This window comes from Leucopleurus acutus, assembly GCF_964270905.1.
Source record: "Leucopleurus acutus genome assembly, chromosome: 9".
In the NCBI taxonomy this organism is placed as follows: domain Eukaryota; kingdom Metazoa; phylum Chordata; class Mammalia; order Artiodactyla; family Delphinidae; genus Leucopleurus; species Leucopleurus acutus.
In genome coordinates, this window is record NC_139144.1 from 102,812,167 (window position 1) to 102,836,626 (window position 24,460).

The following is a 24,460-nucleotide window of genomic DNA, read 5'->3' on the forward strand; positions in this document are numbered from 1 at the left end:
GTTTCCTACTGAAGTCCATTCCTGAGGTGCTGACTCAGCCACCCATGTGTCAGGGCCTCCAGGGCTTAAGCCCAAGCGCTGATGTAGGGACCAGTGTCCAAGACATGGAAACAGAGGAACAGAGTACATCCCAGATTGCCCACTGGAGGAACTTAGAGGAGGAACCTGTGCTTCCTTCCTGGGAGGGGAATTGTCGTGGTAGCTCAGGACTTGCATAGTTTTATTCCCGAGCAGGAGGCAGAGCTATGAAAACAAGACTCCTGGTGCCCAAAATGGAATCCCACACTGCAGAGGGGCTAGGAAATTCCCATGATCTCTCTGAGACACCTGTCAAAATCAGATATGTGGGGTTTCCTCTGGTCTCTCCCCAGCCTCACTCACCCTGATATTCCACCATACTCACTTTAGGACCCTCCCATACAGCCTCCTCACCCAGCCCAACCTCAGACTAATCCTGACACGTTTTCCTACCCAGTTTCACTCCAGATTCATCGATGAACAGCCTCCCTACCACCGGCCCCAATTCACGTCAATTTATTATTAAGGACACTCTTCCCTACCAGGCATTTGGAGGGGAAGGAGGGGACGGATGAATGAGACAGAGCCACTACCCAAAAGGAAGTCACAGCCCAGTGGGGAGGCAGCTATGCAAACAAGTAATTACACAGAAGAAATAACTAAGGGTGAAACAGAGGTGTAAGAGCTGTGCGGTGGCAGCTTCAGGCACAGTCAGCCTAACTGCGGTAGGAAGTCATCTGTGGGGGAGATGGATTTAGGGTCGCGCCAGCGGTTCTAAACCATTGAGTAGGGGTAGCTTATCAGAATCACCAGGGGTTTTTTTCCCCCAAATATATGTGGCTGCCGTCCCCAGAGCTCTGACTCGCCTAGGAGAGCGGGGTGGGTGGCAAAGCACGTGCACATGTTTTGAAAAAACTCCAAACGGTTTTTGTCCGTTAGTCTCCCAGAACCAGCGGTCTACACTCCCTGGAGACTCCGGAACATCTAGAGTCCGCCAGGAGCGCCCATAAGAGAATGACCCGGAGGTCAGCAGCTGACGCGTTACTATGGATACCCCAGGGCGGGGGGACGCACTCTGCACACCCTCAAAACGTCACCCCACAGCCGACTCGGACGGCGGGCACAGGGCAGGGCCCGCCCGGAACTGGGGGCGGGAGACAGGCGACTCTCTGCAATCACAGTCCCAGAAGGGGGGCTAACAAGGTTTTCTCCAATCACAGCTTGCAATGAAATTGATGCTTCTTTCCACCAATCATCGCCTAGTCGCGAGGGGGTTGTCGGGATAGGGGCCGGAGCCAACATGGAGCCCTCAGTGGAGTAAGGGTGAAGCTGCTGTTGCCGGCTGCTCCTTTTCTACCCCCACCATGTTGGTGCACTTATTTCGGGTCGGGATTCGGGGTGGCCCCGTCGCAGGCAAGCCACTACTATCCCTCCGCTTCCAGACATTCTCGGCCGTCAGGTAAAAAGGGACAAACCTACTGGGAGCGCGGGCCATTGACCTGCCGGCAGGGCGTGGGGACCGCCGGGAGATGGAGTCCCGGGCTCGCGCAACGCCTGCTGGGAGTTATAGGCCGGCCCGGCCCGGGGTTGAATGTCACTCCCCCGGGGATTGGCCTCAATTATTTAGAGCGAGACCTAGGTGCCAGCAGGAGGCTCGGCGCGTCTGTATCTGCATGTGTGCTGGACGGAGGGGGCGCTCTGGCCGGTGACCACGCTAGGTCTCTTCCCACCAGCGGGCGCCGTGCTGCACAGGTGTCGGGCCCCCGTTTCCGGCCCCAGTCCTCGTTCTTGGAATTGGTCTGGCGATGTGGACAAAAATTATTAGTGTCCGGAGACATTTAGTATTGCTGTTGTTCCAAAAATTCAGTGTGAACTGAACAAAAATGGTTACTAAATCGGGATAGTTTCAGCAGAGATAGTCAATTTGGTAACGCGTATGTATGTGTTCTTGTATGCTCTATACACGTTCGTCTCAAGAGAGAAAGACACAGGTGGGAAACGAACATGTACCCTGAAACTGCCACTCCGCTGTAAATGCTTTATGAGAAGCGACTGATGCCTTTCTAATCCTGGAGTGAAGAACCCGAGAGCCAGGCAGGCAGCAGATTCGTAGGGGCGGGTGGATGTGGGCTTGTGTCCTTTGGAAAGCCCGTCTGACTGATGGAGGGCGAGATGGGCGGAGCTGCAGCTAGAAGTACCGGTGCTGGGAAGTAATCTGCCAGTTCTTGGCAGTGACCAAGCACTGCTTAGACCTTAGTTTGGAGAAGATGAGAAAAGCTGGAAAGTGGCCATGGTAAATTATTAAAAGGCTTGAAAACAGTTCTTAGGAAAAGAGTAAGGGTGTCGATGTTTTTTAACCAGAGCGAAACTCCAGAAAAGACATCAAACAACGTTTTACTATTTGTGTGTTCATAGTGTAGTGTTTTTAAAACGTCAGGCCACAACACAATAGTTCATAAAGTGAATTTAGTGAGTCTGAATCATTTAAAAGTGAATATAATGGAATACGTGTTAAAAACAAAGTAGGGGGACTTCTCTGGTGGCGCAGTGGTGAAGAATCTGCTTGTCAATGCAGGGGATATGGGTTCGATCCCTGGTCCGGAATGATCCTACATGCTGCGGTGCAACTAAGCCCCTGCACCACAACTACTGAGCCTGAGCTCTAGAACCCATGAGCTACAACTACTGAGCCCACATGCCACAAGTCCTAAAGCCCGCATGCCTAGAGCCCGTGCTCCACAACAAGAGAAGCCACCGCAATGAGAAGCCTGCGCACCGCAACCAAGAGTAGCCCCTGCTCGCCGCAACTAGAGAAAGCCCACGCGCAGCAACGAAGACCCAATGCAGCCAAAAATAAATATATAATTAATTAATTTTAAAAATTAGGGAGGGAATTCCCTGGTGGTCCAGTGGTTAGGACTTGGTGCTTTCACTGCCGGGGCCCGGGTTTGGGGAAACTAAGAACCTGCGAGCCGCACAGGACAGCCAAAAAAAATGAGGGGAAGTACTGTTTTGTAAAGCATTTCAGTTTTCTGTGACATTGTGCCGGATCGCAAAGTAAAACATATTTGTTACTGTTATCCACAGTAAGTCTAAAGCTTTGCAAACGCTGCAGCAGCGAGTCAGGGCAGCTTGTTCTGCATTTCTAATGAGAGCATGTGCTCAAGAAACACAACCATTTGCTGAACACTGTTATGTACCAGAGCTCTGCTAAGTGCTGGGGATACGGTGGTGAATAAGATAGCGCTTCCCGCCATCAAGGAATATATGGTCTAATGAGGAAGAGGGGGCATTTACACAGGGCGGAAGGACATTGAGCTTCTCCGTTTATATTTTGGATAGATATAAAGTACACAGTGGAAGACAGGCAGGTGGATGGGGTCGGGGGAGGTGTAATATAGAGTTGGCAAGAAGCCCAGACCTCCCTGAAACAAGGGAAGGTTGAGATGGAGTGTGTAGTTAGGAGGGTCTGGAAATATGAAAGGCCATCATAGTAAAGAAGAAACCTTTCATCTATTTGTTTTTTAAAAGCCTCTCCTCATCAATAATCTCATTTGGATCTTTGATCGTCCTACCATATACTCTTGGCCAGATAACTTATGCTTCTAACAGGCCTGCCTATAGCCACTCCTGTCATTCTCCAGCTCACTCCCCTCTGCAGTGATCTTTAAAATGCAATTATGAGGACTTCCCTGGTGGCGCAATGGTTAAGAATCCGCCTACCAATGCAGGGGACACGGGTTCAATCCCTGGTCTGGGAAGATCCCACATGCTGCGGAGCAGCTAAGCCCGTGAGCCACAACTACTGAGCCTGCGAGCCACAACTACTGAAGCCCGCGCACCTAGAGCCCGTGTTCTGCAACAAGAGAAGCCACTGCAATGAGAAGCCTGTGCACTGCAAGGAAGAGTAGCCCCCACTCGCAGCAGTGAAGACCCAACACAGCCAAAAATAAATAAATTTTTTTTAAAAATTTTTTATTAAAAAAATGCAATTATGATTATGGTCCTCATTGCCCTCTCAAGTCCAGGTGTTTTAAAAGGACGGTAATGGCTCCCCCCAGCCCACCCCCAGCCTCCAGCCTCGGCAAGCTTTGTTGTTAGTCGTTTGTACCCACACGCACACTAAAGCTTAACTACCGCAGTGTAGTTACTCGGTCTGTACCGTTCACCCCCTCTTCCTGTTCCACAGAGCAGGGCACTGACGCACAGTAGGCTGCGGCCCTGTGTTGCCATCTGCAGGTACCGGAACTGCAGGAAAGGGGTGATCTTGGCCTATCCCAAGATGACAAGATACTACGTTATTTGGATTTTATTTCTTTTTCTTCCTTCAGCTGACAGAGAGGGAGTCTGTCACCCTTTCCTTCCTTGCCTTGTCACGTAAGCGCTCAAGGCCAGGAAGGAGACAGGGCGATGGGATATATAATAAGCTTCCGACCAGTGGTCAGAGACTTGGGTCCAGGCCTGGCCCTGCCACACATAACCTTGGGCTCATCACACATGGCAGCATAGGATGAGCCTGGATTCTAGAGTCAGACAGCAGGGCTCCTCTCTTGTCCTAGTTCTGCTGCCTGGGGACAAATGATTTCAGCTCTCAGCCCTGCAGGATTTTGTCATCTATCAAGTGAGAATACTGGCCTCTCCCTCCCAGGGATGTGAGGATCAAACAGAGTGGACTGATGACTTGGTGAGGTGGGGGGCACTGTCCCTCTCCGAGCTGCATTCACTGGGAACTTCTGTGTTCTCCACTGTAAGAGGAGCGCCGTCCAGCTCTGATGTCCTGTGATTCTGAGAGAGCAGGGGTTGGAGACGGTCACTGGCTGGGGCCCGCCGTCTGAGAGGCGAGCCAGGGAGAACACCTGTACCACTCCATTGCTCTCCACTGGGCGTGTTCATCTCAGAAACCGAGGTTGCTTCAGAGCCGCCCTGAGAAGGGCAGGGTGGGCCGTTGCGAGAGGAGCTGCTGCTCTCCAGAGGGCTGAGCCGAGAGCTCGGCCGCTTTGTTGTTCAGCTGGGGGCCAGCTGGGCCCTCGAGCCCTCAGTGCCCTTCTCTCCCTGCAGGTCCCGCGATGGCCGCCCCAGCTCCTGCCTCCTCGGGGCCGTGGCCCGGCTGCAGCCCCAGCTCCGGGCCTGCCTCCCTCGAGCCCCCCCAGCTCCCGGCCGCAGCCCCTCTGCCTGGCTCTGGGTTGGGGGAATCCTCCTGGGCCCCGTGATCCTGAGTAAGTGCCCCCGCCGCGGCCTTGTGGCACTCTGTGAGGCAGAAGCGGCCCCTCCGGCCCGCTCCGGACCCCGTGTCGTGGAGCCCCGCTTCAACTGGAAGCTCTTCTGGCAGTTTCTACGCCCCCATCTGCTGGTCCTGGGGGCAGCCATCGTGGTGAGGTTTTCTCCCGCCCCGCCCCATGCCAGGGACAGGGAAGAACCCAGCCAGGGGTTCGCGGAAGCCCCAGCCAGAGCCGCCTAGGGACAGCTTTCCTGCCTGGCCGAATCTCAGAGGAGACCTCGGGAAGCAGCGGGGCTGGGGGTCACCAGGAGGACCTGCACAGGGCAGCTGGGTGAACAGGGTCCAGGGGTCCCCTGGGGCTGGCAGCTGGGCTTTAACTCTCCGAGAGACACAGGAGCCCCCAAAGCGTGGGCAATAGTGGGAGAGGAAGGGCCGGGGTTAGGGAAGAGCGTGGTCCCCCTGTAAACGTCTGTCTCCCACCCCCCAAGCTGGCACTGGGCGCAGCACTGGTGAATGTGCAGATCCCCCTGCTTCTGGGTCAGCTGGTGGAGATCGTGGCCAAGTACACGAGGGACCACGTGGGCAGCTTCCTGACTGAGTCCCGGAACCTCAGCACCCACCTGCTCATCCTTTACGGCCTCCAGGTACAGCAGAAGGGAGGGCCCGGGGGCCGCCAGCGGAACCGCGCGGGCGCCCCTGAGATCCTGGCCTCTCTCCCAGGGCCTGCTGACCTTCGGGTACCTGGTGCTTCTGTCCCGCATCGGCGAGCGCATGGCTGCGGACATGCGGAGGGCCCTCTTCAGCAACCTGCTCCGGTACTGCCAGCCTCGGGATGTGGGGTGCAGTGGTGGCGGGGACCAAGCGGCCCTCGGGGGGGACTGGTGAATGCCTAGGGGCGGGGCCTCATACTGAGGTCGTGTCTCCCTCTTCTCCCCCACCCGCTGCCCCCGTGTCCCACTGCCAGACAAGACATTGCTTTCTTCGATGCTAAAAAGACAGGGCAGCTGGTAAGCCGATTGACGACTGACGTGCAGGAGTTTAAATCATCCTTCAAACTCGTCATCTCCCAGGTCAGCGCCCAGGTCCCCCCACGCTCACTCACACGCGCATGCTCCCTAGTGCGGATGCAGCAGGCCAGTCCTGCCCACCCCACCCCCCGCCCCACCCTTGGGCCCTGCGCCCAGGCTCATGCCGAAGCGAGAAGCCTGCTGTCTGGTGAGGGTGCGGGTGAGGGAAGAGGGACGTTCACAGCAGGAGGTGCCACGGCAGCGTCCGGGGTCGAGACAGGCTGTTTCTCTCCCGTTCTGAAATCCTACGTCCCCGGAAAACTGTCCCAAGAAGGAAGGCTCAGACGAGCCTGTCCTGGCCCAGCTTGCCCAGAGCAGAATCACCACGTTGCCCCCAGAACGCCGGGCACGCCGACAGGAGAGGGCGCGATGGCTTTCTGCTCTGTTCCTGATGTCCTCTCCTCTTCCCCTCGCGTTGTCACTGACCCCTAGCCATCCCTGGGCGGCATCACCAGGCAATTCTCTCTTTTTTTATTTTTTGGCCGTGCCTCATAGCTTGTGGGATCTTAGTTCCCCGACCAAGGATCGAACCCGGGCCCCGCAGTGAAAGCACCAAGTCCCAACCACTGGACGGCCAGGGAATTCCCCAGGCGATTCTCTTTCTGTTCAGTTTCTAGAGCAGAAGAGAATAAAAGTGGGATTTGTCCCGGGGGAGGATGCCTCGGTCCGCAGGCATTCTCCTCACGCCTGCGCATCAGGAAGGGGTTACGCTCTGTGACCAGTGGACTGTCGGTTGGCCTCCCGGGGGTCAGACCTATGGCCTTGGCCTTGTGAGTGGAGAGCTAGCTGTAGCCAGCTGACTCTTGCCGAGTTCCCCACATCATGTTGCTGATGCCAGACGCCCTCCTGTCCGCTCCCCAGGGGCTGCGCAGCTTCACGCAGGTGGCCGGCTGCCTGGTGTCCCTGTCCATGCTCTCCACGCGCCTCACCCTGCTGCTGATGGTGGCCACGCCTGCCCTGATGGGCGCTGGCACCCTCATGGGGTCAGCTCTCAGAAAATTGTCTCGCCAGTGTCAGGAGCAGGTACCAGCATTCCCGCCCGTCCTCTTCTCTGCCCTGTACTCCTCTGTCACCCCTCCGTGTCTCCATCCCGGCACCCTGACTCCTGGACTCCCCGCAGGTCGCCAGGGCAACGGGTGTGGCAGATGAGGCCCTGGGCAACGTACGGACCGTGCGAGCCTTCGCCATGGAGCAGCGGGAAGAGGAGTGAGTGCCGGGTGGGGGTGGAGCCCAAAGCGGTGGCAGGGGGGTGGCCTCCCCAGATGCACCTCCCCCCACCCCGCGTCGCTGCTTCCTGAGGGCTGGGCTCGGCTTCTGTCGCAGACGCTATGGAGCGGAGCTGGGGGGGTCCCGCTCTAAGGCAGAGGAGCTGGGCAGAGGCATCGCCTTGTTCCAGGGGCTCTCCAGTATCGCCTTCAACTGTGAGTGAGCGAGGCCCTGCCGGGGGACCTGGGCTGTGGCTTGGGCTGAGCTCAGAGGAGCGAAGGACGGGTCCCAGCAGGGCGGGCGACGGGCGGCTCTCCACCTGCTCGAGGTCCTTCACACGTCTCTTGAGGGCCAGTCGGCCGGCCTCTGGAGGTTGCTGCCGCCGGCAGGCAGTGGGCAGGGAGACCCAGTGTCACAGCCGAGCCGTGTACAGCGCGCTGCTGGGCCGCCCCCGAGGGAGCCGTGGAGGTGCCCCCAACCCACTCGTTGCCAGATGACGAGACAGAGGCAGAGACCACTCAAGTGACTTACCTGAAGTCCAGTCAGTGGGGAGCACAGCAGGGACTGGCACTGGGGACCACCACGTGGGCCAGGCTCTATCCTCTGCCCTCCGCTGCTTCCTCCTTGAACCCCTGTCCTTGCCCCACTCAGGCATGGTCTTGGGCACCCTGTTTATTGGGGGCTCCCTCGTGGCCGGACAGCAGCTGACGGGGGGAGACCTCATGTCCTTCCTGGTGGCCTCCCAGACAGTGCAGAGGTGAGTGTGGGGCCGTTCCCTTTCCTAAGGGGCCCAGCTGGGCCAGGGGCCGGGGGTGCCAGTCTGCTGTGGGGACAGCTACCAGGTCCCCTGGCGAAGCTCAGGGCTGGGGATGGGGAGCCCCTGCCTTCGTCCAGAGCCCGCTCAGGGCTCCCAGCAGCCCCTGCAGCCTAACTCGCTGACCGTACACTCAGAAATGCAGTTGCCATCTTCACCTTCCAGACAATTCTTCGATGAGCCTTTTTTTGGTCCTTTTTTCTTTTTCTTTGGCCACACCACGTGACATGTGAGATCCTAGTCCCCCGACCAGGGATCGAACCCATGCTCCCTGCGGTGGAAGCATGGAGTCTTAACCACTGGACCACCGGGGAAGTCCCAAGCCTTTTTCTTTTTCTTTCTTTTTTCGTGGCTGCGTTGGGTTTTCGTTGCTGAGTGGGAGCTACTTTTAGTTGCAGTGCACAGGCTTCTCATTGTGGTGGCTTCTCGTTGCAGAGCACGGGCTCTAGGCACACAGGCTTCAGTAGTTGTGGCTCGCGAGCTCTAGAGCGCAGACTCAGTAGTTGTGGCGCACGGGCTTAGTTGCTCCGTGGCATGTGGGATCTTCCCAGACCAGGGCTCGAACCCATGTCCCCTGCATTGGCAGGCAGATTCTTTTTTTTTTTTTTTTTTTTTTTTGCTGTATGCAGGCCTCTCACTGTTGTGGCCTCTCCCATTGCGGAGCACAGGCTCCGGACACGCAGGCTCAGCGGCCATGGCTCACAGGCCTAGCCGTTCTGCGGCACGTGGGATCCTCCCAGACCGGGACACAAACCCGTGCTCCCTGCATCGGCAGGTGGACTCTCAACCACTGCGCCACCAGGGAAGCCCGACACGCTTTTTAAGAGCTGGCCTCCCACCCTCTGCCTGACCTTCCCCTGCAGGTCCCACCCTGCTGGCTCACTGGATCCCATCTGCCCGCAGGCACCAGAGCTCCCCGCTGGCTCTGCCACAAGAGTGCCTAGGGTGGACCTGCTCCCCTCCCCTGTCCCTTCCAAGCTAAGTTCCTAGCAGCTCCTTCTGCTGTTTCTCCTCACTGTTTCCCCGCCATATACCATGTATACCAAAACACATAAAACATAAATATGTGTTAGATAAACAATTACAGTAAATATGGTAGAATAAATAATTGAAGAGTGGGGGGGCTCCCCTGGTGGCGCAGTGGTTGAGAGTCTGCCTGCCAGTGCAGGGGACACGGGTTCGTGCCCCGTTCTGGGAAGATCCCACATGCCGCGGAACGGCTGGGCCCGTGAGCCTTGGCCGCTGGGCCTGCACGTCCGGAGCCTGTGCTCCGCAACGGGAGAGGCCACGACAGTGAGAGGCCCGCGTACCGCAAAAAAAAAGAAAAAAGAAAGAAAGAAATACAAGTTAGATAAGCAATTACCGTAAATATGGTAGAATAAATAATTGAAGAGTGAAGACCTGTGTTAGCAACCAGCCACGTCCAGAAGATAGAACATCAGCTCAGACGCCCCTCTGGGTCCCTTCCTCGTTATTCCCGACGCCGACGGTCCTTGTGTCATGGCTCTGCCCCGTGGCTTACCACCTGTGCGAGTGTCCGCCGTTTCTTCCAGAATCCCTCACCATCAGCCTTATTAATATTGTCCTGGGCAGAATGGAGCTAAGCTGGAGGCAGGCAGGTAGAAAAGACTCCCTTTCTCAGCCCCAGACCCAGCATTCCACAAAGACCAGATACCACCCATTTCTGCTCAGTGCTTCCTAATCTGGGCCCATTCAGACCCTCTCTTGTCCTGGGCAGCCTAACCCCTCCTTCCCGCAGGCCCAGGAACTGATCCCTGGTGGCCTTGGGACTAAGAAGGTCTGGCTGTTCCGAGGTGGAACTTGGGCGGCCCCCTGCTGCCCCTCCCCCGGTGCTGACCCAGACGAGCACCACTGGCTCCCTTCACGGTCACCCTACCGTGCTCAACGGGGCAGGGGCAGGGGCAGAAAGTCTCCCCCGGTGGACGGCAGCCCCCCGTCCCAGGCCTGGCCCCGCTCCCTCAGACTTGCCTTGCCCTGGGCCCCTCCACTTCATGGCCTGCGTCCAGACCCTTTCCTTTCCTCCCCGCTGCACTGCCTAGCCCGTTGGCAGAGCCGTGTCACAGACTTCAGAGAGCCTGTCTCGCAGGCTGCTAGGTGCTAGGTGGGGCGGCTTCCCCAGCCACAGGCCTCAGGCGCAGACTAACTTGCTGTCCTGGCTCTTCTCCGGAAGTTCTCCGGGCGTTTCCTTGCGGGCTCCCCCCCTCCCCCACCCCCGGTGCTGGGAGAAGTGAGATCCTAGGGAGTCAGTCTTGCCTCCTCTTCTCTTCGAGAAGAACCCGCATGCACAATCGGAGACGCACAGTCACGGGCTGGCCTGGCCCGTGACTAAGCGGGGGGCCGGTGACTCAGGAGTAGTGACTCACCTTCCTCCTAGCACGGCAGCCCCGCACGACGATGAGGAGGTGACCCACCGTCTGGACAGATGGACACTTGCCCCTCTGCTCACACAGGGCGGAGCCCGTGATGACATGTCCTCAGGGAATTTTGAGTTCCCTCTGTGGTCCAATGTCTTCTGTTTCCTTCTTTCTTTAGAAGGAGTAACATGCTTTTTTCCACCTTCCTTAGCCCTTGCTTCCCCCGGGAGTGGACAGCGCTAGGTCTGACCCCCTTGGTGGGCCTCACAGCCCCTCCCTGCAGGCTGCGGGCAGCGTGGAGTCCGGCCCCGCCGCGCCCTGTTCCTGCCTTCCCTGTTTCCTCCCTGGAGCCCGGCCCTCAGGTACTGATGACTGTCAGCCCACCCGGGCCAGGAGGGAGCGTGGCCCTGAAAGGAGAAGTTACTTGCCAGGAGACCTCCCCGGTGGTGCCGGATTCCAGGGCGCCTAGGGCCCCAGTTTTCGGGAACTACCTCTGCGTTTGGCTTCCGGCCGCCTGTTTCCTCGCCTCACCCAACACGTCCCCCACGCAGCTGAGACCCAGACCTGCCCCTCTGGCGCTGGCCCGCCTTCTCTCAGGCCCTCCTCATCCCCCTCTTTCAACCCTCCTCTTTTACTCGCAGGTCCATGGCCAACCTCTCTGTCCTGTTTGGCCAGGTGAGTGGCAGAGCTGGGTGGGTCCAAGGATGTGGATGCGGTGCCTGGGCTGGAATCCCGTCAGCCACTGATGTCACTTGTGTGCCGTGGGAATTGGGTGTCCGGCGGAGGGGATACGACAAGCCCCTCCCCCGCCGCCAAGTGGGAGTCCAGGAGGTGCTGCCCATTCCCTGGGACCCCATGCCTCCCTCACGCAGACTTTAACCCCCCTCCCCAGGTGGTGCGGGGGCTCAGTGCAGGCAGCCGGGTCTTCGAGTACATGACGCTGAGCCCGCGCATCCCACTGTCCGGGGGCCACTGCATCCCCAGGGAGCACCTGCGCGGCTCCATCACCTTTCACAACGTCTGCTTCAGGTCAGCGTCAGTGCTGGGCGCAGGGGTATTTCTCTGCGGGTTGAGGGCAGGAGAGGGAGCCTGTCTGGGGACCTGTGGGTCAATGTCTCCCTCTAAGTAAGCCCCCCTTGGGGGTGCAGGGAGACTTTGGGAGGGACCCGGGCAACAAGGGGCCAGGAACCCGGTCTGACTGAGGGTCTCTTGGTTCCTCCCAGTTACCCCTGCCGTCCCGGCTTCCAGGTGCTCAGAGACTTCACCCTCACGCTGCCCCCGGGCAAGATTGTGGCCCTGGTGGGCCAGTCCGGGGGAGGTAAGAGCCCGCCACCCTCCCACCTGTGACTTCTCCCTGTGGGAGCCACTCAGTGTGGAAGGAGGGGCCCCTCCACTGCCACCGGGGGCGTCCCTGTCCCGGACATGCTCCAGAAACCCATGCCCCCCTCCCGAACCCCCAGGAAAGACCACCGTGGCTTCCCTGCTTGAGCGCTTCTACGACCCCACAGCGGGCATGGTGACGCTGGATGGGCAGGACCTGCGCACCCTCGACCCCTCCTGGCTCCGGGGTCAGGTCATCGGCTTCATCAGCCAGGTGCCTGCTTCTCTCAGTCCCTGCGGCCTGGGCCCCTCCCCCTTCCCAGCCCCGTCACCTGCTGCTCTCCTGGGGGCACGGGGGTGAGCTGGCTCTCTTCACCAGTCCCCAGCGTTCACTGGGGTCCCAGCGACTGCAGCTCTGCCCTTGGAACCCTGTTCCTCGATGTAAAAGGTCCAAGCAGGTGGAAATGGTGTGGCCGTTTTAGGATCCCTGGGTTCTGTGGTGTCCAGAAGGTCTGGACACCCACACGGTGTTGCCGGGCACTGCTGGTGGCTCACCCACCAACCAAGGCCCCGCAGCCCCGCTCTGAAGCTCTCAGCCCCACTGCTTTCCCAGCGAGGTCCACCTCCCCCCACCCCCCATGTGTGGATAGAGGGCGCCCTTTTGGCAGGAGAAAGCCAAATTGTAAAACCCTTCCCTGCCCATCTCCCCAGAGACGGGGGACCCTGCCGGGCCAGCTGGCCTTGCTCTCCCAGCCGCCTTCCCGCTCCCTTTCTCAAGGGGCTCCATGCCATGCAGGAGCTCGGCTTATTCCCCCTTTGATGGACCTCTCTGTGTTTGACCTGTAACTTTGAACTGCCCCTACCTGCCCTCCAAGTGGTCTTGTTCTGGCCGAAACAGCTTCTGCTGATGCGCCCCTCAGAGGTTCAGGGCAAAATCAGAATGTTTCCGGTGGACCCTCCACCTCCCACCCCCAGGAGCCAGTCCTGTTCGGAACAACAATCATGGAGAACATCCGTTTCGGGAAGCTGGACGCCTCCGACGAAGAGGTTTACGCAGCTGCCCGGGAAGCCAACGCACATGAGTTCATCACCAGCTTCCCCGAGGGATACAACACCGTTGTGGGTGAGTTCAGAGACAGCATCCTGCTGGGGTCCGCGGGGCCCACATGCGAGGCTGGGATCCGGGGGGCAGGAACACAGTCACAGCATCGGGGAAGACCAGACAACAACCATGGCCGAGTGGGACAGAGGCGACTCTGTGGGGACAGGGGAGACGAGGCCCATGCAGTTCAGGCACAGGCAGCCTGCAGGGACAGGAGCGTGACGGAGGGCAGGGGCACAAGTGATCCGTGACGTGGGGACTCTTCAGAGCTCGCCACGTCAGCACCCAAGACCTGACCAGAAGCAAGGGGGTGTTACCTCCTTGTAATTGTTTATCCTTCAACGAAAGGTGCTCCCCCTGGCTCTCCGTAGGGGTGGGTTTGGTTGAGCCAGTCTGTCTTCTGACTTACCCAGAAGAGGGCTCTGGTGGTTCTGGAGCGTTGCAGCGTTGCAGCACCGCACTGGAGTCTTCGCAGTGAGGCCTGCACTTCGTGTGCTCCTCTCAGAGGCCTTTTTTTCAGCCTTTGGGCTCATGTTTATCATCCAGGGTCTCTTGGCTCTGTTGCAGAATGTTCCAGCATATCTCACGGCACAGGCATATCCAAGGTTCTCGACTCCTCTCGAAACCTAGTCCTGAGCCTGGCTGAGCTTAGCCTTCCGAGTGGCGCCCCCTCTGTGGGTAGCCATCCTTCGTGTTCCGTGTTACTCACTGCTCGGATTCCTGCGGACCCCGCCCTGACGGGAGGAGCCGGGCCCACTCCTCTCTCGTGCGCGCGCCTTGTACCCCTGACCCCGTGCACTCGCGGGCTGCCCGGGGCTGCAGCCTGCCCCCCTGCTCTGTGACTGCAGAGTCACCTGAAGCTCTCTTTGGCAACCAGGCTGCCACCTCTGCTGTTCTCTGTGGGCATTTTGGACCCCACTATGGTCTTCCCAGAATGCCCAGGTGGGTTTTGAATCCCACTGTTCTGCCACCCCCTACCCCACCGCAGGAGTCACATCTGGATCCTGGATGTCCCCACAGCAGCAGAGCCAGGAGGCCAGGAGAAGGCGGCTAGCGCTGCAGGGCCAGGGCAGGGGGTGGGACCCAGGCCCGTCATGGCTCCGAGCCCCTGCCCTGGTGTGTGGGTGGAGCTCAGCGACACCTCTGGGCATCCCTGAGCCCCGCTGCGTTCACGACCCGTCGTCGTGTGAGTGCCTGTGCACGTTTGCACGGGGACGTGGGATCGTGTTGCCGCCAGGCGTCACCCTGCCCTCAGAGAGGCAGCACGAATGCGCACAGGGCCGGGGCAGGGCCCTGAGGGGCCAGGTGGGAAGCGTCAGACGCCCCGGTGACCATCTGCAGGGCCGCCCCCCAGTGCAGAGCTGAGCGCCACTCCAGGCCCCGCCCTATCCCCTCCCTCCCCAGGCGAGCGGGGCGCAACCCTGTCTGGTGGCCAGAAGCAGCGCCTGGCCATCGCCCGAGCCCTCGTCAAGCAGCCCTTAGTGCTGATCTTGGATGAGGCGACCAGCGCGCTGGACTCGGAGTCTGAGAGGCTGGTGCAGGAGGCCCTGGACCGCGCCAGCGCTGGCCGCACCGTGCTGGTCATCGCCCACCGGCTCAGCACCGTGCGTGGGGCCCACCAGATCGTCGTCATGGCCCACGGCCGGGTCTGCGAGGTCAGCTGGGGCCCGGGGAGCAGGTCAGGGGGCTCAGCCACGGACACAGTGGAACGGGCAGCTCAGCTGAGCTGTGTGAGGGTCTGGCCTGGCCCTGGGGCCTTGGGCTCATAGTCTGAAAGCAGCACCCGTGTGGATTCAGGAGTTCCTGCCCTTTGATAAGCCCTGGCCTCTCGGGGCCCCAGCTTCTTCCTCTGTCCCCTGGGGTGGGGCAGTGAGTAGAGCTGCAGCGTGGCTCCCAGGATCAAAGGCGAAAGTTCTCAGAGAAGTGTTCGCTGCTGGGGGAGGGGCCCAGGGGCTGAGGCACAGAAGAGGCCGCACCAGGGACCCTGATCAGGGCCCAGGCAGGAGCAGCCCAGAGGCTGTGTCTGCAGCAGGGCTTGGGGGCTGTATGGGGCCCGGCTCACAGCCCCCTGGCCACTCGCGCTGGGCGAGGGGCACTGGGCCCTGTAAGAAAGACAGGGGGACCCACACGCTCTTCCACGATCTAGCTCAGCTGACAAAGACAGATGCGCCAGTGGCAATCCGTAATCAGCTGTGTGCTTTGGTTTCATACTCGCCTCAGGACTGACGCTGGCTTAGGTGAAGCCGTGCCCAACGGCTCATGAGAAGCTGGCCCTCCAAGGGCTCTGAACTCTGAGCTGGGTTGGGGTGACCGGCTGCCCCTCTTCCTCTCTCCAGGTGGGGACCCATGAGGAGCTCCTAAAGAAGGGCAGGCTCTATTCGGAGCTCATCCGGAGACAGGCCCTAGATGCCCCGCCTCCTGAGATGCCCAGGGGCCACGGGAAGCAGCACCCCAAGTCCTGAGAGGTCTGGTCACCGCCGTGCATCCGTGCCCAAGGCCAGGGCTCAGCTCGGGGGGGATCCCGGGCACCGAGCCCCCAGGTGGGCCAGCATGCTGGGGTGGGGGCTACTGCCATCGCTCCCCTGCTCGCAGCGAAACCCGGGCCAGGCGCCGGGCTGGGGGAGGTTGGGCGCACTCCTCCTGCCAGAGCTGAGAGCCCCTGGCTGCACGGCGGGCCCCTGCTCTGTCCCCTCCCTTTGCCAAGCCCTCCCCGACCCCTCTCCCAGCCCTGCCGAGCCTCCCCCTGTACCCGACAGGCTAAAGGTGTGCAGGCCGCAGCTGCAGGGAATTTTCACAAGTCAGCACCGGGGGTGGGAGTAGGGACTCGCCCCAGGATTCGTCCCACACCCGTACCAGGACCTCGGCCTCCTCTGCGGAATCCCGACAGGCCTCTCAGGGCCCTGCGAGAAGGCGCCCACCCACTGAGCCAGCCCTTCAAACCCTCAGCCCACATCTTGGGAACAACTTCCCTTCCTTCTCCTTGTGCCTTTACACAGTCCTTTCTCTAGATTTTGCCCTCCCCCCATCTAAACAGGACGGGGGCCTAACAGGCCCCCTGGCTCTTGGGGAGGGCCAGGAGGGGCGGGCAGCTGTGGTCTCATCCACAAGAGGTTCTGCCCCAGCCCCATGCGCCTTGAGCCCGTCATCTGGTGAGATTGTGGACCGCCACCCTCTATGTGAGGACACTTACCTCTGAAAGGGACAGAAGAGGACATGCACCCCAAACTCCAGCCACGGGGGGCGTCCAGTGCTAACAGTCACCACAGCACTGAGGAGCGGCTCATGCTAAGCCCCTTGGGCTGACAGAATACAAAATCCGTCCGGCAAGGAGCCGTCACTGCCCAACCGGCCTCCCTGGCGTGGTCAGACGGGGTCCCTGGAGCAGGTGGGACCAGAGCCTCACTTTGAAAGAGGATAGGCCAGCTGCCCAGGTGGCACAAGCCCTGTGACCCCAAAGCTGTGAATGGGGTGGGGCTGGACTCTTGTCCGCTTCTGGGGACCTAAGAGCAGCCAGGGTTTGCCCCCAGCCCTGGTCAGCTCCTAGAACCGGGCACCCCTCCTGCCTTGGTTCTGCTCGTGTCACATCCCACCAGGAAACCTTCCCCCTTCACAGCCACGTCTGGGCTGAAGACTCCATCATGAGTCCTGCACCCTGGCTTGAGGAAGAGGGGCCGCCCATGCTGGACCTTCAAGGCCAGCCAGACCTTTTGGATTTATCCCGTGGCATAGAAGGACGATGCCATGTTTCAGGGTCGGCAGCAGGGGCAGCTGTGGCTGGAGGCCAGCCTGGAGGAGGCTGCAGCAGCTCAGCTGAGAGTGCGCACAGCCTCTTCTGGGTGTGGTTTAGGACCAGGTGCTACTTTAGGGAAATATCCCAGGGCCAAAGCCACCCTGGTTTCATGCGCTGCTTTCTTCATGATGAGAGGTCGCACCCCAGGGCAGGCCTGGCCCGGGAAGCAGAGCACGGGCTAGCTCCAGGTCGCTTTGCCACTAAACGCCTCCCTAGTGAGGGCAGCCAAGGGCAGGCCTCAACTCCCCGGCCGAGTCCACACTGGCCTGCCTGGCCCCTCCCGGCCGAGGCCAGCTCCTGCTCTACCAGCAGCAGCCGCGGCCTCCAGCCACCCAGACGTCTTCTGACACCAGATTCTAGGTCTCTCCTTACCCCTGCAGGGTGGCCTCTCCAAATCCTGCCCCCCCCCCCGCATCCCCTCTTTAGGGAAGTGGTGAGATCCATGGCGAGCCCTGAGATGGAAGGCCCTGCGGTCAGCTGCACACTTGCTGTGTAGCCTTAACCTCAGCCTTGGCTCCTGCAGCTATTCCACGCAGACCGTAAACCTAGCTGCACTTAATTTCGCAAGCTTCTTTTAAGAGTTTAATTAGAATAATCTGTGGTAAAGCACAGCCTCAGAAGCTGGTTACATCTGTGCAATAAACCCTGTTCTTCACTCCTTCAAGGTGTGTGTTCATTAAGCACCTGCTGTGTGCCGCCCGGTCTGCCGGGGTGGGGGCGGTGAGGACATCCCTGCCCCCGTGAGACCTGCGGCGGTCTCATCAGGAGGACGGACAGGAGGCCAGGCGATCACAGCGCGACGTGATCATGTTCAGCTGGCGAACTACGTTCCACTCACTGCCGAGAGCCCGTGGACCCTCGCCTCTAATGCTTTGTGGAGGGGCACGGAGTAGAAATAAATTGCAGTAAATAAATTAGTGGAGATAAATCTGCTTTCTCTCAGGCCTGCAGTGCAACTCCCAGCTCCACGGGGGCGGGTGAGCGTTTAACCAAACGCGGGGCTTGACGCCAGTGAGGAGCAGTCCTGACAGTCCTGCGCGACAGCGGCAGCGCTCTGCAGCTGCCTCCCGTCCCTCGTACCTTGGATTAGCAAGAACCCCGAGTCCCGCTTGAGGCCTTGCACACTGCAGCTCTGCCTTTCGGAGATGTCCTCTCTAGCCCCTGGGAGTCCGCCCCAGCCCGACCCAGCGTCTCCTCGGCATCTCAGTCAAATGCCCTGGCTCCGCCCCCTCAAGGCCAGTGTCGCCATGCTGTGCTAGGCACTGTGGCCCAGGGCACTCCAGCCGGTTTGGGGGCAGCGTCTCTCCTCCTTTAGAAAAGCCCCCATGCAAAACAGGCACACTCCATGTTATGATGGGAGCACACAGTGGTGTAATGCCTACGGTGGGGAATTTTCTGCTATCAAATTACCCATGCAGTTGCCTCTTCTTGACCCAGCAGTTCTATTTCTAGGAGTTTATGTCTGTACGATGTTACTGAGAGCACCACTGTTTGTAATGGAAGACTGGAAACCCCCAGTGTCCATCAACAGGGGTGTGGTTATATAAATGATGGTACATCCACATAAATGAAATGCTACGCAGCCACTTAAAAAATGAGGACGTTTTCCAGGTACTGGATACCACATGGTCTCCAGAATGTTGTCAAGTGAAAAATGATGTGACATCATAGGGCATCCATGTTAGCTGGGGGGGCGTCACACGGGCACCCGTGTTATACTTGAAGGACGACAGGTGAGCCCACAGTCATTGTGGCACAGGCCAGCCCCCCAGACACGAGGGCCTGAGCATGGGGAGGTGGGAGAGAGGGTCACTGGGGACAGACCACCTCTGCACGTGGGGCCGGAGGAGACCCTGGCACCCAGAGTAGGCCGGGCCGCTGGGGGCTCAGAAGAGTCTGCTGATGCCAACTTCCCACCACTTTCCAGCCTGGTCAGGAGCCAGCTCCGCTCTGCGGAAGAGCAGATGATCTCGCGAGAGGTTAGGGGGACGGGCGGAGAGGGCAGAGGACGGGGACGGGGCCAAGGGTCAGCGACTGACCCTCAGGCCCGACATACGGGGCCTGCAGCTGGGGACCTAGAGGGCCCCGAGGGCACCCCCGGCCCCAAGTTCTCTCTCGGCTCCCCTCAAGCCTACCCGGGATCGCTGCGGCTTCCTGCTGGCGCCTCTGGTCTCCACAGCCAGGCCTCCCCCCCGACGCTGCACTAATGGCTCCGCCTGGGGCCCCAGGGACCTCCCCGCCCCCCAGGCTGCTCTGCCAGCCCCCTTGCCCCCTCGCCGCTGAAACCCAATCCTCTGCTGCAGCTCCGGCTCAGCAGAACCGCCTCCAGCAGAGCCGCCCTGCTTGCCTCGTCGGCCGCACCCTACCTGGTCTCTGCCTCGGAGCCCCCAGCCCAGCACCGCGCCCAGCAGAGCCACAGCCAGGTCCTGGAGGAGGCCGCGCTGGACCGGCCAGGCCAGTACCTCCCACCCTCTCCTCTCCTGGCCCGACACCCGCGTGACCCCTGCCTGACCCTCCGAACCCCCCTCTCAGCCCCTCCAGTCCTCGGACCAACCCTCTCTCCTCCTCCTAAGCCTCTGTGGCTTGGTCCCCCCGCGCCCTGGGCTCCGGCCATGAGGCGCCCCTCAGGGCTGCAGGAGGCCCAGTCGCCGGCCTCAGACATCCGCGTGTTTGCCAGCAGCTGCTCGATGCACGGCCTGGGCCACGTCTTCGGCCCGGGGGGCCCGATGGCGCGCCGGGGGCTGTGGACCACAGCCGTGCTCCTGGCACTGGCCACCCTCCTCTACCAGGTGGCTGGGAGGGTGCGCTACTACGGGGAGTTCCACCACGAGACGGCCCTGGAGGAGCGTGAGAGCCGCCGGCTCACCTTCCCGGCCGTCACCCTGTGCAACATCAACCCGCTGCGCCGCTCACGCCTCACGCCCAATGACCTGCACTGGGCCGGGCCCGCACTGCTGGGCCTGGAGCCCACCGAGCACGCCGCCTACCTGCGTGCCCTGGGCCGGCCCCCCGCGCCGCCCGGCTTCATGCCCAGCCCCACCTTCGACGTGGCCCGGCTCTACGCCCGGGCCGGGCACGCCCTCGAGGACATGCTGCTGGCCTGCCGCTACCGAGGCTGGCTGTGCGGGCCCGAGAACTTCACCACGGTGAGCCGGCCGCCCGATCCGTCCAGCCAGGGGCCCGGGAGCACCAGGCGGTCCCTGCCGGGCCTTGCCGACCCACACTCCCCCAGAGCCAGGGAACCTTAACAGCCATGCTGGGGGATCCTTTCCTTCCCCCCCCCCCCCCCCCCCCCCCCCCCCCCCCGCCAGTGCCTTTCTGTTCAGCCAGGAAGCTGTCCTCGGGCCCCTCCCTGCTGCTCAGCTGGACTGCAGCATGCAAGATCACGCCTCCCAGCCAGGGGCACTCACCCCGGCTGGCTCTGGGCCCAAGGTCTGGTCTGTGGAGAGCCTGCTCCTGGGGGGTGGGGGATCTGGTGTTCTAGGGCAGGAGACCCTCCTCTCTGCCAGGGGGAGGGTGCTGGTTTCCCCGCTGCCTCTTCCACACGCTGCCAGACCTGAAGGGGGGCAGCTGGGCCCCTCTTCCCCATGCCAGTCTCCAAAGAAACACTTGCCTGCAGGCTGTGCCCTGGGCTGGGGGCGGAGGTGGGAGCGAGGAACTGGAGGGTCCAAGCCTGTCCTTTCCTGTGGGAAAGGGGCAGGGTTAGCTGGTCACACTGCAGCGAGGGTCCAGCTACATGTGCCGGTTGAGGGAGGGTCTCGGGGCATTAAGATGTGGGCTTCAGTGTTCAAAGAAGAGACCCAGATAGAGGATGGGGAGGGAGGGGTCCCACGGTCCTCGCACTGGCCCAGGGGAAAGGGCCGCCTGAGCGCCTGGTTCCCTGGTGAGGTCTGCCATCTGTCTGCCCTGCCCCAGGTCTTCACCCGCATGGGGCAGTGCTACACCTTTAACTCTGGCGCCGAAGGCGCAGAGCTGCTCACCACTCCCAAGGGCGGCATGGGCAACGGGCTGGAGGTGCTGCTGGACGTGCAGCAGGACGAGTACCTGCCCGTGTGGAGGGACACGGGTGCGGGGCACACGGGCGAGGCCGGGGAGTGGCAGGTGGGGTGCAGAAGGCCCTGGGGAGAAGTGGAGGTGTGGGGGGGGGCCAGGCCTGTCCTTTCCCGTGGGAAGTGGGTGGGTTTAGTTGGTCACAGCCCTGAGGAGAGGGGGCTGCAGGAGGGGGCCTCTTGGGACTCAGGGTCCCCCCTTCCCTGCAGAGGAGACGCCATTTGAGGTGGGGATCCGAGTGCAGATCCACAGCCAGGAGGAGCCGCCGCTCGTTGACCAGCTGGGCTTCGGGGCGGCCCCTGGCTACCAGACCTTTGTGTCCTGCCAGAAGCAGCAAGTATCCTCTCTGTGCCTCCGAAACCGGGCCCCGCCCCCTCCTGAGCGCGCGCCACCTCAGACCCCAGCCCAGCTCCTCCTGAGCCCGCGCCACCTCAGACCCCAGCCCAGCTCCTCCTGAGCCCGCGCCACCTCAGACCCCAGCCCAGCTCCTCCTGAGCCCGCGCCACCTCAGACCCCAGCCCAGCTCCTCCTGAGCCCGCGCCACCTCAGACCCCAGTCCAGCTCCTCCTGAGCGCGCGCCACCTCAGACCCCAGCCCAGCTCCTCAGAACTGTCCCAGCGATCTCGCGTTCTACGCGGACCCCGCTTCTCCCAGAGCCTCCTTAACTTGTCCGCCTACAGCTGAGCTTCCTGCCGCCGCCCTGGGGTGACTGCAGCTCTGTCTCTCTGGACCCCGACTTTGAGCCGGAACCCTCTGGTCCTCTGGATCCCCCCAGGCCCAGCCTAGGCCCCAGCCCTCCCTATAGTCTAATAGGGTGTCGCCTGGCCTGCGAGAGCCGCTATGTGGCTCGGAAGTGCGGCTGCCGAATGATGCATATGCCAGGTAAGGGGCTGGGGGCAGCGGAGGAGGGGGTCCGGGGAGGCGGGGAGGCCCGGGGGCGCCGCTCCGGAAGCTGTCTCCTCTGCCCCCGTGCAGGCGGCGCGCCGGTGTGCAGCCCCCAGCAGTACAAGGACTGTGCCCACCCGGCGCTGGGTAAGGGGCAAGGCTCCTCCGCATCCCGCCCCCACCCCGCTCTAGCCGCGACCCCGACCCCGCGGGGCGGGCGGCCCTGACCCAGGCGCCTGTGGCCCGCAGACGCCATGCTGCAGAAGGACGCGTGCACCTGTCCCAACCCGTGCGCCAGCACGCGCTACGCCAAGGAGCTCTCCATGGTGCGGATGCCGAGCCGCGCCGCCGCCCGCTACCTGGCCCGGAAGCACAACCGCAGCGAGGCCTACATCGCGTGAGCCGCGCAGGGGGCCGGGGGCCTGGGGTTAAGGCGAGCGCCGAGCCTCCGGGCCGAGCCTCCGTGCGCAGCGCCCAGGGATGGGACACCGAGCTACACATCATTACCGGGCTCGGGGACTCCGGGCAAGCTGCTTAACCTTTCTGACGCCAGCTCTTCCGAAAATGGGGACAGTGACACCCCTCCCCAGGGCTCACGAAAGGACTCAGAGACCAGAGAATGGGGCACCTGTTCCTGCCAGCAGCTGGCACTGGGGCGTCCAGCGAACACTCTTGGCCTCTCTTCCTCCAGGGAGAACGTGCTGATGCTGGACATCTTCTTTGAGGCCCTCAACTACGAGACGGTGGAGCAGAAGAAGGCCTACGAAATGTCGGAGCTGCTCGGTGCGTGCGCGTGCGTGCGCGTGCGTGTGCGCGTGTGTCTGTGCATGCGTGTGTGCGTGTCTCTGTGTGTGTGTGCGTGTCTGTGTGTGTGCGTGCGTGCGTGTGCGCGTGCAGGCAACCTGCGGCCTGGGGAGGTGTGGGCACAGCAGGTAGCAGTGAGCTGACAGGTGACCCGGTCTCCACAGGTGACATCGGGGGCCAGATGGGGCTGTTCATCGGCGCCAGCCTGCTCACTGTCCTTGAGATCCTGGACTACCTCTGTGAGGTGGGTGGGCCTGGGATCCAGCTGTGGGAGGCGGGCAGAGTCACACCGCAGGATCCAGGGGTCAGGTATGCGCTGGCCACCTCCAGCACTGCTTCCCCCAGGTGTTCCGGGACAGAGTCCTGGGATACTTCTGGAACCGAAAGCGCTCCCAAAGGCACTCCAGCGCCAACCTGGTAATAGCCGCCCCCCCTGCCGTCTCCACTGTGGGTGCTGACCCCTCCTCCTAAGTGTAGAACACGCCCCCACCCAGCTGAGAAAAAGTGATGGGGGAGGGGCGTGCAGTGACCTTGGCCGGTCTCTGGGAGGGAGCATCCCCGCCGCCACCACCCCCAATCTCTGACCCTCCTCCCACAGCTTCAGGAAGGGCTGGGCAGCCAACGAACCCCAGTTCCCCACCTCAGCCTGGGCTCCAGGTAACAAGAAATGGCCCCCTAAGGTCAAGGGAGATGGGGCAGTTCCAGTCCGGAGGGCAGGGGCAGGGGCAGGGCAGTGGGTGAGAGGCCTCCCATCCCAGGGCCGTGGTCCGTGTCTCCCCAGGCCTCCCACCCCTCCCTGTGCCGTCACCAAGACGCTCTCTTCCTCTCAACGCACCCGCTACCTCGTCACCCAGCTCTAGATGGGGCGTCTGCGTCTTCAGGGCCGCACCCTGACATCCTGGCCGTGGCCAGCCCGCACGTGTCTTTCCACCTTCACCCCAAATAAAGTGCTAGTGCCTCAGCCTCAGCTGTTCCACTTACAGGCAGACCAGCCAGGCCACAGTCAGACCTACTCGGGCACAAGACCTCTGCCAGCCATCACCCAGCAGACGTGATGTCTGAAATGTTAACCTCCAGAAATCTCTCGACGAGAGAAGAATAGTAAGCGGGCATGGGTCACTTGAACCTCAGTGTGAATGAGTTTGTCAAACCGACATCTCAGTGAACGGAGCCCAAAGCCAGGTGTGAAGGCAGAGGCGGCAGTGCTAGGACAGCCGCACTTGGGGTCCGATCAGGGAAGGGCTGGCAGAAGGCTCTGATCCAGAGCCCGGCAAGAAGCGGCGGAGCAGGTGGGGAGAAGCTGGCGTGGCTAGCCCGCTTCCAAGAACGCAAGCTGCTGTCCTGTCTTAGGCATTCGTGACTTTCTCACACTTGGGACCGAGTGTCAGCCTGCCCGCCCCGCACAGGAACCGCTCCTGCTTCCGCAGCCTTTGCACAAGAATTGCAGGCCCCAGCTTGGGGGGGGAGCCCAGGCCCTCCCTTCCCACCCCTGCCAGTAAGCACACGCCCAGGCCTGCTTTCTCAGCTCCTTCTCGGCACCCTAAATACTGGAAAATGACAAATAAGGGAGCCGGGGAGGGGGTGCTCCCAACCACCGCTTTGGGTGCCTCCTGTCCCAGCCTGAGGGCCTGGATGTGGGGGGCATGAAGAGGGAAGTGGCAGGGCGGGTACACGTGGGACAAGAACCATAAAGAAAGGCCCGGCTCTTTTCTCCGCATTCTGGTGGAAGCCCATCCTTGCTCTCAGACACTGGGAGCCTAACGCCTCCTGGGCAGAGAAAGGGAAGGGCATGAGCACATACGCACACGTGT

The 24,460-nt window shown here is 61.3% G+C and overlaps 2 protein-coding genes across 3 annotated transcripts; both read left to right on the top strand.

The window, feature by feature from the left end:
• Positions 1 to 1,315: 1,315 nt before the first annotated feature.
• ABCB8 (ATP binding cassette subfamily B member 8) lies at positions 1,316 to 15,824 on the top strand. Its single transcript, XM_082846305.1, has 16 exons — positions 1,316 to 1,477; positions 5,077 to 5,389; positions 5,725 to 5,880; positions 5,957 to 6,051; positions 6,201 to 6,306; positions 7,165 to 7,326; positions 7,424 to 7,509; positions 7,627 to 7,724; positions 8,161 to 8,266; positions 11,340 to 11,373; positions 11,591 to 11,727; positions 11,922 to 12,016; positions 12,159 to 12,292; positions 12,994 to 13,141; positions 14,525 to 14,775; positions 15,457 to 15,824. Exons 1-16 carry the CDS (start codon positions 1,383 to 1,385, stop codon positions 15,580 to 15,582), a joined length of 2,142 nt encoding a protein of 713 aa, XP_082702431.1. The 5' UTR covers positions 1,316 to 1,382; the 3' UTR covers positions 15,583 to 15,824.
• Positions 15,825 to 19,522: 3,698 nt separating this feature from the next.
• ASIC3 (acid sensing ion channel subunit 3) lies at positions 19,523 to 23,543 on the top strand (the record flags this gene model as incomplete). 2 transcript variants are annotated; one of them, XM_082846344.1, is made up of 11 exons in its annotated part: positions 19,523 to 20,056; positions 20,826 to 20,976; positions 21,170 to 21,297; positions 21,641 to 21,842; positions 21,936 to 21,992; positions 22,095 to 22,242; positions 22,537 to 22,628; positions 22,814 to 22,893; positions 22,995 to 23,066; positions 23,248 to 23,306; positions 23,408 to 23,543. In XM_082846344.1, 11 exons carry the CDS (start codon positions 19,523 to 19,525, stop codon positions 23,541 to 23,543), a joined length of 1,659 nt encoding a protein of 552 aa, XP_082702470.1. The 2 variants fall into 2 exon arrangements, with proteins under 2 accessions (XP_082702470.1, XP_082702471.1); XM_082846345.1 differs by having other exon boundaries at positions 23,431 to 23,531.
• Positions 23,544 to 24,460: the final 917 nt, after the last annotated feature.